This window comes from Colletotrichum orchidophilum, assembly GCF_001831195.1.
Source record: "Colletotrichum orchidophilum strain IMI 309357 chromosome Unknown Scaffold_39.1, whole genome shotgun sequence".
Lineage (NCBI taxonomy): Eukaryota > Fungi > Ascomycota > Sordariomycetes > Glomerellales > Glomerellaceae > Colletotrichum > Colletotrichum orchidophilum.
Genome location: NW_019172995.1, coordinates 226,224 through 238,172, shown reverse-complemented (window position 1 = coordinate 238,172; position 11,949 = coordinate 226,224). Strand labels below are relative to the sequence as shown.

General features: G+C 53.6%; 4 protein-coding genes across 4 annotated transcripts; all 4 read left to right on the top strand.

Moving 5' to 3' along the window:
* Positions 1-715: 715 nt before the first annotated feature.
* On the top strand, positions 716-2,983 carry CORC01_05620 (GTPase-activating protein gyp1; the record flags this gene model as incomplete). Its single annotated transcript, XM_022617262.1, has 5 exons — positions 716-857; positions 1,045-1,054; positions 1,107-1,229; positions 1,286-2,672; positions 2,726-2,983. Coding segments are annotated over 5 exons (1,920 nt in total), but the record flags the coding sequence as incomplete, so codon positions are not given.
* A 457-nt stretch (positions 2,984-3,440) lies between these two features.
* Positions 3,441-5,200, top strand: CORC01_05619 (histone H1-binding protein; the record flags this gene model as incomplete). The annotated part of the gene is made up of 4 exons (XM_022617261.1): positions 3,441-4,076; positions 4,208-4,443; positions 4,495-4,843; positions 4,895-5,200. 4 exons carry the CDS (start codon positions 3,441-3,443, stop codon positions 5,198-5,200), a joined length of 1,527 nt encoding a protein of 508 aa, XP_022476275.1.
* Positions 5,201-5,452: 252 nt separating this feature from the next.
* On the top strand, positions 5,453-7,758 carry CORC01_05618 (seryl-tRNA synthetase; the record flags this gene model as incomplete). Its single annotated transcript, XM_022617260.1, has 12 exons — positions 5,453-5,486; positions 5,604-5,672; positions 5,723-5,902; positions 6,003-6,420; positions 6,495-6,626; positions 6,684-6,839; positions 6,913-7,062; positions 7,118-7,144; positions 7,197-7,282; positions 7,335-7,393; positions 7,464-7,508; positions 7,582-7,758. 12 exons carry the CDS (start codon positions 5,453-5,455, stop codon positions 7,756-7,758), a joined length of 1,533 nt encoding a protein of 510 aa, XP_022476274.1.
* A 989-nt stretch (positions 7,759-8,747) lies between these two features.
* On the top strand, positions 8,748-11,619 carry CORC01_05617 (peptidase; the record flags this gene model as incomplete). Its single annotated transcript, XM_022617259.1, has 2 exons — positions 8,748-10,302; positions 10,361-11,619. 2 exons carry the CDS (start codon positions 8,748-8,750, stop codon positions 11,617-11,619), a joined length of 2,814 nt encoding a protein of 937 aa, XP_022476273.1.
* Between the last annotated feature and the right edge of the window lie 330 nt (positions 11,620-11,949).

The window sequence follows — 11,949 nt, the reverse complement described above, 5'->3', positions numbered from 1 at the left end:
AGGCTGAAGGGCGTGTCGCTGCAAGCAAAGCATGCAGGGGAAGGAAATGGGAAGTAAAGAACGTGGTGTGTTGTTGCGGAGAAGTTGATGAGACGGTGTCGTCGTGTACAGAGCGCAGCGCTTGTTTGGATATTTCTTAGGCAAGAGCCTGAGTGAAAGAGGAGCAGGGTGGAGCTAAGACGGTGGCGGAGCCAATTGGCGTGCTCAATCCAATCAGAGCTACAATGGCCCGGAGAGACAGGTCCAAGCATCGGCTAAGCTCTGGTTCCGTGCTCTGCCGTCTGCGTTGGGAAGAGCCTCCTCGGTACCTTAGGTTGTCACGTATACTCACGTGACCGACACACCAGACTGGAGTGTTGCGGCATGTAATGAGATTGGGAGAGTTTGGGAAAGTTAGGTGTCTGTTCTCTTAGATCGTTCATGCGAGGGACCGGAATATTTTTAGGCCTTACCTTTGCAATAATTCAAGCCCTCCTTCTCAGTACTCCTTCTCTGACGAAAAGTCCCTTCGCCGTTTGCTTGGATTTTCCTCAGATTCCCCGGCGAGTCATTATAAGGTGGTCTGCAAGAAGCATCTACGCTACCATTTAGACTTGCACCTCGGCCGCCACAACGCGCAGTTGAAACCGCATCCTTCAGCCACAGTGACCTCCTCCCCCCCACTCCACTTAAACTGCTGCTCAAAGCGGCGTGCGGTACACTAATGTGAGGCAAGGGTCCGGCCACTGGTCACTTGTTCGGAGCTCAGGCGACTCGTCTGGCGCATCTCAACACCAAGACACACAATGACACGGTCTCAGTAGAGAAGCATCACCATGTTCTCTTCTTCAGGGAGTGGGAAGAAGCCCTCGCAACAGGTACGCTCCTCCAATCCCCTGCCTGGGGCGGCCATCGCATACTAACTGCCCCGCAGCAGGAAATGGTCCAAGTCGGTGGGTTTCGTCATACCTTTTCAACTCGCGGTGCCCGTTGCTGCATAGCCTCAGCTCTTGAGACTAAGCTCGGAAACCTTTGGCTAACATTGATATCTTGATTGTGGTGCAGACCGCTCAGAGTACGTTGCCTTGGCAGCATCGCCGACGCAGTTCGGAACTGACTTGGTGTAGTTCTGCCTCGCCGTTTTGGAAGCCGCCCCCACGCGAGAACGCACCGAAAAGAACCGGTCGCGACTCTAACTTGGTTGTCGGAGCAGCCTACTCTCATGCCGATATCCTCAAGTTCGATTCACTGTGCGAAACCTCTCACATCTTGTATTCGCGCCAGCCACGCAGCTAACTTGAGCCAGCAATTTGTCCAGCTCCTCCTCCAGACCGAAGACTCCTCCTACCTCACACTCCGCCAAAGGCCGGCCTAGCGATGTCTCTCCTCCCTCACGCCCTCAGTCGGGTCTTTCGTCCCCTCCGATCAAAAGCTACATCAATTTCCTCTCCACCACCAACGATGACTGGAAAGCGGACGAAGACGAGGAAGACATGATGGGATACGAGGACGATGATGGTGACGACTTTGGCTTGCCGAGTTTGTCCAACATGAAGCGTCGAACGCGCAAGAAAGCGGCACAAAACAGGCCAGATCCAAACGGCGGCCTATCGCCCATGAACGACTCTTTCGGTCTGGGGCTACACACACGGAGATACTCGAATAGCGCGGACATTGCCATCGAAAGGCCTGCACCAACCTATCCAATGCCAAAAAAAAGCGAGGGAAAGATCTTGCGCCCACAGTATAAGGAGATTTTGAGGGGTAAGCGCTGTCGCGTGATGTTCGAATGGACCGTGCTGACTGCGACAGATCCGGCGAACGCACTGCACCTAATCGACCACCCTATAATACCCGACGGCGCAACGCCGAAAGAGATTGACGCTGCCAACTCACGAATCACCCGTATCAACAAGTTCAAGAAGATCCTGCAGGCTTCAACAATACCGCTGCAGGAACTTCGGCAACTTGCTTGGTCCGGCGTTCCCCAGGAGGTTCGTGCTATGACATGGCAACTCCTCTTGAGTTACCTGCCGACAAACAGCGAGAGAAGAGTCGCAACTCTAGAGAGAAAACGAAAGGAGTATCTTGATGGAGTTCGTCAGGCTTTCGAACGCGGCAGTAGTGGGGGAAGTGGCACTACCACCGCACCACCCGGGAAAGCGAGAGGGCTGGACGAGGCAATCTGGCACCAGATCAGTATTGACGTGCCAAGAACGAACCCTCACATTGAACTCTACTCGTACGAAGCGACCCAAAGGTCCCTGGAACGTATTCTCTACCTATGGGCCGTGCGACATCCTGCCAGCGGGTATGTACAAGGTATCAATGACTTGGTAACGCCTTTTTGGCAGGTGTTCCTGAGCACGTATGTCGCAGACTCTGATATTGAATCGGGCATGGATCCCGGTCAGCTGCCAAAATCAGTTCTGGACGCTGTCGAGGCAGATTCGTTTTGGTGTTTGACAAAGTTACTGGACGGTATACAAGATCACTATATTGTGGCTCAACCAGGCATCCAGCGGCAAGTTACTGCCCTCCGCGATCTCACCGCAAGGATCGATGCGGGGCTAGCGAAACATCTCGAAAAGGAGCACGTCGAATTCATTCAGTTTAGTTTTCGATGGATGAACTGTCTCTTGATGAGAGAGATAAGTGTAAGGAATACGATTAGGATGTGGGACACTTACTTGGTGAGCATACTCGATCAGCAACTTTTAAGTGGCATCTCTCTAACTACCTACAGGCCGAGGAACAAGGCTTTTCGGAGTTCCACTTGTATGTTTGCGCGGCTTTCTTGGTCAAGTGGTCAGATAAGCTTGTGAAGATGGATTTCCAGGAAATAATGATGTTTTTGCAGAGCTTGCCAACAAAATCTTGGACAGAGAAGGACATTGAACTGTTACTGAGCGAGGCTTTCATCTGGCAGAGCCTTTTCAAAGGCTCGTCGGCGCACTTGAGAGGACAGCCAAGTCGCACACCCTCAGCAAACATGCAGCTATAGGTCTTTCTCCGTCCAGTCGGATTGCGGTTGAAGCCAGAAAACTGCCAATCTTAGGAGGAAATAAGGCACAGGAATGATATTCAAGCGTCAAACAGTTGCCAAGGCAAATATGTAATTGTGGTAGTGGCAGCGACACCCTGCTGGCCTTTCCCATAAATTGATGGGACTAATCCGACATACAGTGTTAGACACAGTGAGCAAGCTTGCGGCGCACCCACGAATTTCATTGGGTTATATTCGTTTGAGCATGCGACCGAAGCTATCCCTGCAGCTTCGTTCCCCAATCAACGCGCTTTTCCCAGAGCTCGCGCGTCACACCACAGACTGACAAAGGCTGCCAATTCTCCTTCCTTCGCTAACTAAATTACCACGTCCATCCTTTTTGCCGTCGTCCCCAAAAATTCCTGCTCTTTCAATCTTCCACTTATCAACAAGCAAACCCATTACGTTCCCCAAGATGGCCGACGCACCCGAACAAGCTACGGCCGCGATCGAGGTACCTGTCGCAGCGGCCCCTGTCGCCGAAACCCCAGCTGTGGAGGCAGTCGCAAATCCAGAGACCAAGCACGATGCGCTTGCTCCGACACAACAAGACACGCCAGCCACCGTCGGCGAAGAGTCCGAGGAGGATATCAATTCAAGGAAGGTTACTCTCGCAGACTTGACTGCCAAGGGAACCGCTCTGTACGCAAAGAAGCAGTATGAAGATGCTACCGACTGTTTCACGAAGGCTGCGGAGCTGCAGGACCAGGTAAACGGCGAGATGCATCCCCAAAACGCTGAAATCCTGTTCCTGTACGGTCGCAGTGTGTTCAAGGTCGGCCAGAGCAAGAGCGACGTCCTGGGAGGCAAGGCCGCCGGTGAGAAGAAGGCTGTGAAGCCCAAGTCCAAGGCCCCCAAGAAGACTGCTGCCGAACCCACGTCGACCGATGCGCCAGCCGAAACCGAGGCGCAGAGAATAACGGAGGAGGGTGTCGCGATTGTCGCAAGTGAGGCGAGTGGAGCGAAAACGGAGGACACTGTCGAGGAGAAGAAGCCACTGTTCCAGTTCACTGGCGACGAAAACTTTGACGATGACTCGGATGACGAAGAGGTAAGCTAGAGCTCCGTGTCTTTGATTCCTACCTGGACAAGCCTTGGCCTTTGCTACCATTGAATTGTTTGGAGACTTGGAATCCAGAGCTGTCGATGAATGTCAACTGGAGCTAACCTTTTTTTTGCCAGGCCGATGGTGATGGCGAAGAAGAAGAGGAAGAGGATGACGATCTCGCTGTTGCATTCGGCGTTCTCGACATGGCCCGCATTCTCTACAGCCGACAGCTAGAAGAATTGGAGAAGGAGGAGCCTAATGGCAAAGCACAAGAGCAAGTCGACAGCGAGAAGCTCAGTATCAAACATGTCAAGGAGCGCCTTGCGGATACCCATGATCTTCTGGCCGAGATTTCTCTAGAGAATGAGAGGTCAGCGCACGTTCCCTCCCGCGGCGGCCTCCAGCGCTAACAGAGGTATAGGTACCCCGACGCCATCGAGGACTCGCGCAAGTCGTTGAAGTACAAGAAGGAGCTGTACAGCGAGGACTCGGAAGTCATTGCCGAGGCGCACTTCAAGCTCTCGCTGGCGCTTGAATTCTCTTCAGTCACAACTACCCAGGAGGAGGGTGAGCAGGGAGAGAGCAAGCCTTTTGACGAGAAGCTTCGCGAGGAGGCCGCAAATGAGCTAGAAGCTGCCATTCACAGCACCAAGCTCAAGCTTCAAAACAAGGAAGTAGAGCTCGCGACCATGGCATCTCCGGAAGACAATGAAGTCACGAGAGCCACGATTACCGACGTCAAGGACATGATTGCGGATATGGAGCAACGCGTAAGTACTCATACTTTGTCCTCGACCATGTCTTTACTGACCCATGCGCAGCTCGTGGATCTCCGCAAGCCGCCAATTGACGTGAACGCCGCTCTCGGTGGTGACGGCTTGGGTGGAATCCTTGGAGCAGCTCTCGGCGAATCTGCCGCCCAGACTCAAGCTCGCGTCGAGGAAGCCAAGAAGACGGCCACGGATCTCACCGGCCTCGTACGAAAGAAGGCCAAGGAGGAGCCCAAACCTGATGAGACTCAGGTCAATAGCGCGGAGTCCAACGGCACAAAGCGCAAGGCCGAAGAGCCCGCGGAGGCAGACGACCCATCGAAAAAGACCAAGGTCGAGGAGGTTACTCAGGCCTGAATCCAGGTAACTAGCGATCATGTAACATTGGGCTTTGGCGAAAATGATCTCGAGGGCGGGGAATAACAGGGTTTGGGGGATCGCTTTTCTCAGGGGTATCCACGGCAGAACTGTACAATAGCTAGTATTCTGGACGGCAGAGGAGAAAATTTGCGCTTCGCGGCTTCGCGACGGTCTACTACATGACTGGGTTTCAACTGAATCTATCGCATGTTGCACCTAACGCATCTAGCGCTCTCCCGGTGGCCGTAAATGGACTGTGTAGCATGGGAGCGCAAGGTATTAAGTTGAGGTACCTCAAGGGAGCAGGCGCGAAAGACCCCTTGCGTTTGACCGCCTCAGCCCCGCCCCCGCCAAAGAACCCCACCACCATCCAGCAACGACAATTTACCACCATCCAAAGTCGCTCCTGAGTCATCTAGAGACAGTCACGCCGACGTAGCTGCAATCCATTCGCAGTCCCCAGGAACGTGTAAGTTTTACTCTTCTGGACCTGCATGTGTGGATTGCCCTTTTAACAAGTTCACTTTCCCGTAGTCCGCCCCGCCTATCTCCCCCTCTACCCCACCAATACTACGATCATGCTCGACCTTCAAGATTTCATCAAGGAGCGCGGCGGTGACCCGGAGAAGATTCGCGACTCCCAGCGTCGCCGCCATGCACCCGTCGAGGTTGTCGACGAGGTCATAGCCCTGTGGGATGGTACGAAACCCCAGTCTACTTCAGCTCCCAAGCCTAGACCTGCATGCACTTTTGGGGGCGAACACAGTGGGCTAATACGAACCTCTCCGGAACCGAACAGACCACCGCAAGACCCAGTACTCCGCGACGCAAATCGGAAGCGAGATTAACGCCGTTCAGAAGGAGATTGGAATGAAGAAGAAGAACAAGGAGAACGCCGACGACCTGCTCAAGAAGAAGGAGGATCTGCAGAAGCAGAAGAAGGACAAGGAGGATGAGGCGACAGCGAAGCTCGCCACGCTCAACGCCAAAGCCAAGAGCATCGGAAACTACGTCCACGAGTCCGTCCCCATCAGCGACAACGAGGACAACAATGTCACGGAGCGCGAGTGGAAGCCCGAGGCGGGGCTTGGTGCCAAGACTGAGCAGACGCTTAGCCATCACCAGATTGTCACCAGACTCGCGGGCTACGACTCTGAGCGCGCTATCAAACTTGTCGGTCACAGAGGTTACTGCTTGACCGGCTACGGACTATTCCTGTACGTTCTGGGTCCAGGAGAGGAGGAAGGATGAAGCTTGTGAGAACGACGGGACAGCTGACTTTGACGAACAGGAACCAGGCGCTCATCAACTACGGTCTCGAGTTCCTCTTCAACAAAGGCTACACCCCCAACCAGCCGCCCTTCTTCATGAACCGTAACCAGATGGCCAAGACCGCCCAGCTTGAGCAATTCGACGAGGAGCTGTAAGGCAGGCCCTGAAACCAGGAGGCAACCCACAAGCATTCTGACAGATTTTCCAGGTACAAGGTTACGGGTGATGGCGAGGAGAAGTACCTTATTGCCACCAGCGAGCAGCCCCTCTCCGCACTCCACAGCGAGGAGTGGATTCAAGGCGGTCAGCTTCCCATCAAGTACGCCGGTTACAGCACATGTTTCCGCAAAGAGGCCGGCAAGCAGTACGTTCACATCCGGCGCGATGGCGACATTATTCCCTTTCTCGGGCTTTGACTGACATTGAACATCGACTAGCGGCAAGGAGGCCTGGGGTCTGTTCCGTGTGCACCAGTTCGAGAAGATCGAGCAGTTTATCTTCTGCAAGCCCGAGGACAGCTGGAAGCACTTTGATGAGATGATTGCCGCTTCCGAGGAATTCTACAAGAGCTTGGGTCTGCCCTACCGGTAGGCTACAACCAAGCCCAAGTTGTGGAATATGAAAGCTGACTGCTAATTATAGGGTTGTTTCCATCGTCTCTGGTGCTCTGTAAGCAAGCCTCGGAGAGCAAATACCGTCATGGAAATACTGACAGATCAAGGAACAACGCCGCCGCCAAGAAGTACGATTTGGAGGCTTGGTTTCCCTTCCAGCAGGAGTACAAGGAACTTGTCTCTTGCTCCAATTGTAAGATCCTTTTGCTCCTCATAATACGGATTGGCATTGATAACACTGATAGGCACGGATTACCAAACCCGCGAGCTCGAGGTTCGTTACGGTGTCAAGAAGGCCAAGGAAGTGAGTCCCAACCAAGATGCTCTTTTTCATTCTCTTAAACCCGAGATTGCTGACGTTTTTCCCCACAAAGGCCCCTGGTGGTGGCCGCAAGGAGTACGTTCACGCTCTCAACGCTGTAAGTCATCCCCCTTCTTATGACACCATTGGCTCCACGTATGTGTGGCTGACTTTGCCGCCCAAAATCAAAGACCCTCTGTGCTACCGAGCGAACCCTCTGCTGTATCATGGAGAACTACCAGACGCCCGACGGTTTCAAGGTTCCCGAGGTGCTGCGCAAGTACATCCCCGGCCAGCCCGAGTTCCTGCCCTACGTGGCTGAGCTCCCCAAGGAGATCACCGTCGTCGCCGGCCAGAAAAAGAAATAGATCACGCCATTTCGTGTGAACGCGGGGGTAAATGGTTGAGAATCAAGAGGGATGATGGGAGGTTTTTGGCGATGGACTGGGATCACCAAGGTGATCTCGAGGGTGATTGGTTGGTGGGCAGAAGAATGAGGCAAAACTTTGATGATACAACCAAACATCTACATCTGTTCTACAAACGATTGCGGTAGAGCGAGACAACATATACAGAGGTGGCCTGACGCCGGCTCTGATGGAAGATAGGCTTTGCAAAAGGCGCTCCAGTTGCCACAGTTTGGTAGTTCGTCGAACGTTTTTGCAAGTGTTCAGACCACGGAGCATGATGAGCCAAGGGGAGGTCCGTAATATCCGCAGCCGACGTCACTTATGCATTCGAAAGCGCGATAGTATGTCTCCGGGCGACACAAGTACTGTCTCTTTTCTCACACACACCGCTCGGGACCAGGGACTCAACCTTTGAAAGCATCAGATTTTCCTACTCATGGCGTCGACAAGCCGGCTGAGGCAGCTGATGCCTCTTGATTCCTCTGACTTGAGATAATTGGTTTGTGGATGCGACAAAGTAGAGAATAGAATCACTCCTCGGGTCACAACAGAAAGTTATCGTTGGCAGTATGATATTCTATCCAAATGCTCCATCAAATCAGTAGCTGGTGCTGGGAATTTAACTACGACTTCGCGGGCTCTAGTTCCCGCGGATTCATCCTTATCCACAAGCGGGCTCCCCTTAATTAATTCTATTCCAGGACTGGAAAAAATAGTCGATTGGACCAGGGAATTATGATCTGCCAAATACGAGAAAACCCCGCCCTCTTCGTGGTGGCCCACAACCGGCTATTTCGGTGGTCGTATTGAAGCGAACCCCTGGGATCGGAGCGAGAACTCTTTAAACCACAGCATAGTCGCACGATGTAGGCTGCCCGGGAGTTGTTGGGCTTTGCAGTCATTCTCGGGCTTTTGTACTAGGAGGGAAGCCGTTCCAGCATCTGACGATGCGTCTCGTTGCCCACTTCGCCGCGGCGGCGGCTTGCTGTTTCGCTGCGGCAATCTCCCAGGCAGTGCCAAAGACATATTTCGTCGAGCTTTCCAAGGACTCTGCAGCCGAAGGGCTGGGCGTCAGTCCTCACGAATTCGTCACCAAAGCAGCTGAAGCATCTATCCCGCTACGGGTGCGATACGAGTACACCGACAAGAGTGTTTTTTATGGCGTATCAGTCTCTCTGGACAGCGACTCGGACAGTGACAAGTTGCGAGCTCTCCCAGGTGTCGAGAATGTCATCCCCGTCCAGAGCCTGGCGCATCCCCATCGCCCAAGCGGCAACCTGAAAAGGTCTCCTTCCAGCGGCAAGGGTAGCGAGCACGCCACGCGCAACTACGACAGCAGCCCTCAATCTTCGTTCTCTCGAAGGGCGGATGTCGACTGGAACAGCCCACACGTCATGACGGGCGTTGATCGCGTTCACGCCAAGGGTGTGCTCGGCGAGGGTGTACGCATTGCCGTGATCGACACTGGAATCGATTATTTGCATTCCGCCTTGGGAGGGTGCTTTGGCAAAGGCTGCAAGGTCGAGTTCGGCTATGATTTCGTCGGCAATGGGTACGGATTCGACAACCTCACCCTGGATCCGGGACCGGACCCGAGACCGAACTGTTATGATGGCTTTCACGGCACCCACGTTGCGGGGATCATTGGTATGGAGGTCCCCTCCAATTCTTCCCTGTTTCCTGGTCTCGTTGGAGTTGCTCCCCGGGCGACGTTGGGCATGTACCGGGTCTTTGGCTGTGATGGAAGCGGCTCGGACGACTCTATCGTCGCTGCCATGCAAAGAGCCGTCGAGGATGGTGCTCATGTTGTGAGCATCTCAATTGGCGAGTTCGGCACCTGGTCAGGCTACCCTGGTTCTCCATACCCTGCGGCGGTTGCCGCTCTGAGAGCAAAGGGTGTAGCCGTCATCTCTGCCGGTGGCAATTCGGGCACGAAAGGCATGTTTTCCATCAACTTGCCGGGTGGTGCGGATGACGGTCTCGGTGTTGCGTCGGTCGAAAACTCGAAGTTTCCAACGTATCCGATTCGGGACTCTAACGGTGCCGAGTTCCGCTACGGAGCATTATATCCCTTCCCGGAAGGAGAGTATCCCCTTGCTTGGGCTGGTAGAAACACGACTACATACAAGTTTGGCTGCTCGGCTTCCGACTATCCGCCCGCCAGCAGTCTCCAGGGACCGATTTCCGACTACATTGTCGCCGTCAAGAGAGGGCCATCATGTTCGCCGACGCAGGTTCAGACATATGCATCTGCGGCCAACTTTACCCGTGTCATTACGTACCCGGATCCCACCATCAACGACATCTTCATTGAAGGCCACGCTGTGCCAACCCCGTCTCTAACTGCGGATGGATATGTCTACCCCATGGGCAGCGTGATTGACAAGACCCTCTCGAATGCAGCTAAGAGCTCTGGACAATACAAGTTGCTCGTTGAATCTCAGACGCCTCTTCTGGTAGATCAACCCGGTGGCGGATCCCCAAACGATTTCAGCAGCATCGGTATGTTGTCTTACTGCTGAAGTCCCGTCGCTTGAAGCGTTAGCTAACAGGTGCTCAGGTCCCAACGCCGACTTTGCCTTCAAGCCCGAAATAGCTGCCCCAGGCGGAATGATCCTGGCTACTTTCCCACTCATGGAGAATAGCGGCGGTTTCGGCATCATCGGCGGCACGTCCATGGCGACACCTTACATATCTGGTGTATACGCCTTGATCAAGTCAAAGCATCCCGAGTTGTCTGTTGGAGAGATCTTCGAGCTGATGCAAACCACTGCTACGCAAGTCAACATGGCAGACTATGAATTGATGGCGCCTGCCGTCCAACAAGGCGCAGGGTTGGTTCAGGCTCACAAAGCCGTCTTTTCGGGAACAGTGATTTCCCCAGGGGAATTCAAACTGGTTGATATCGAAGAGGCTACTTTCACCATCAACAACCCATCTGATACCGACGTGACATACAGCTTCTCCAACGTGCCTGCGGCTGGTGCAGCGCCATTCTCAGAGGGCTCGAGCCGTTCCGCGCAGGTCGGCTTCATCCCTCAGTCTTTCTCAGCCAAGATCGACTTCGCGGGCGGGAGCCAGATTACCGTCCCAGCTGGCGGCTCCCGTAACGTCTCTTGCTCGGTCACTCCTCCGTCAACTCTAGATGCCAGCCTCGTTCCGATCTTTTCCGGCTTTATCAGCATCTCCTCCTCCATCAATGAGACGTTCACTATTCCTTACATGGGACCGGCGTACAACTATAGCAGCACGCCGACAATCGGCTTGAAAAACATAACCGAGGCGCAGCGAATCAACGCTTTAACACCGACGCGCGATCCCCTTTCTGCTCCGCAAGTCTTTGCCAACGGCGACAAGGCCGACATCGGCAACTACCGCTCTTTTACGTTCCAGTATCCCGATTACCCAGTCGCATTGTTCACCTCGCTTCAACCCGTGCGACAGTTCCGCTTCGACGTCGTGCGCGCAAGCACCAACTTCACGCCGACCTGGTACGGCTTCGATCCCAGTGTGAAGTTTGACAACCTCACAGAGACCACGATGAAGGAGAATGGCACGATTGCTGGCGTGCCCATTCTCGGTTCGACCGAGATTGACAACGGATGGCTGCCTCGGACGAGCTACCAGCTTGGCTGGTCCTACAGCATTCTCGATGTTACAGCCTCTCGGGGGTTGGGACTGAAGAAAGGGTCCTACCGCATCATATTAAGATGGCTCAAATTTTTCAAGGATGAAGAGGATCCTGAATCGTGGGACAGCTGGATGAGTGGCGTTATTGATGTTTTGGAGGACGTTTTCGAGCCAACACCTGCGTCGTAGACCTTCAGGTTGGGTGAGAGGAGTGTGCATCCGTCTGTGGATACATCTTAATGTAATACAAAGTTTGCCTGTACTCTGAACTGACATTTGGAAGATAAGTACCTACCAGGCGTGACTTTGAGGCTAAATAAATAAGTATAAATGTAGGGTCGAAGCTCGTTATCAGCTAGTCCTCTATTCACAACATCTCGGCCGAGATTTGGTCACCGGAACTCAGCCCGAACATGACTATCCAATGAGATTTATCAAGATAGAACGGCTACTAAAATCAATAAACTTATCTTTGAGCCCACGGAAACAAAGGCATTCAATCTGAAACTCATATAGGGA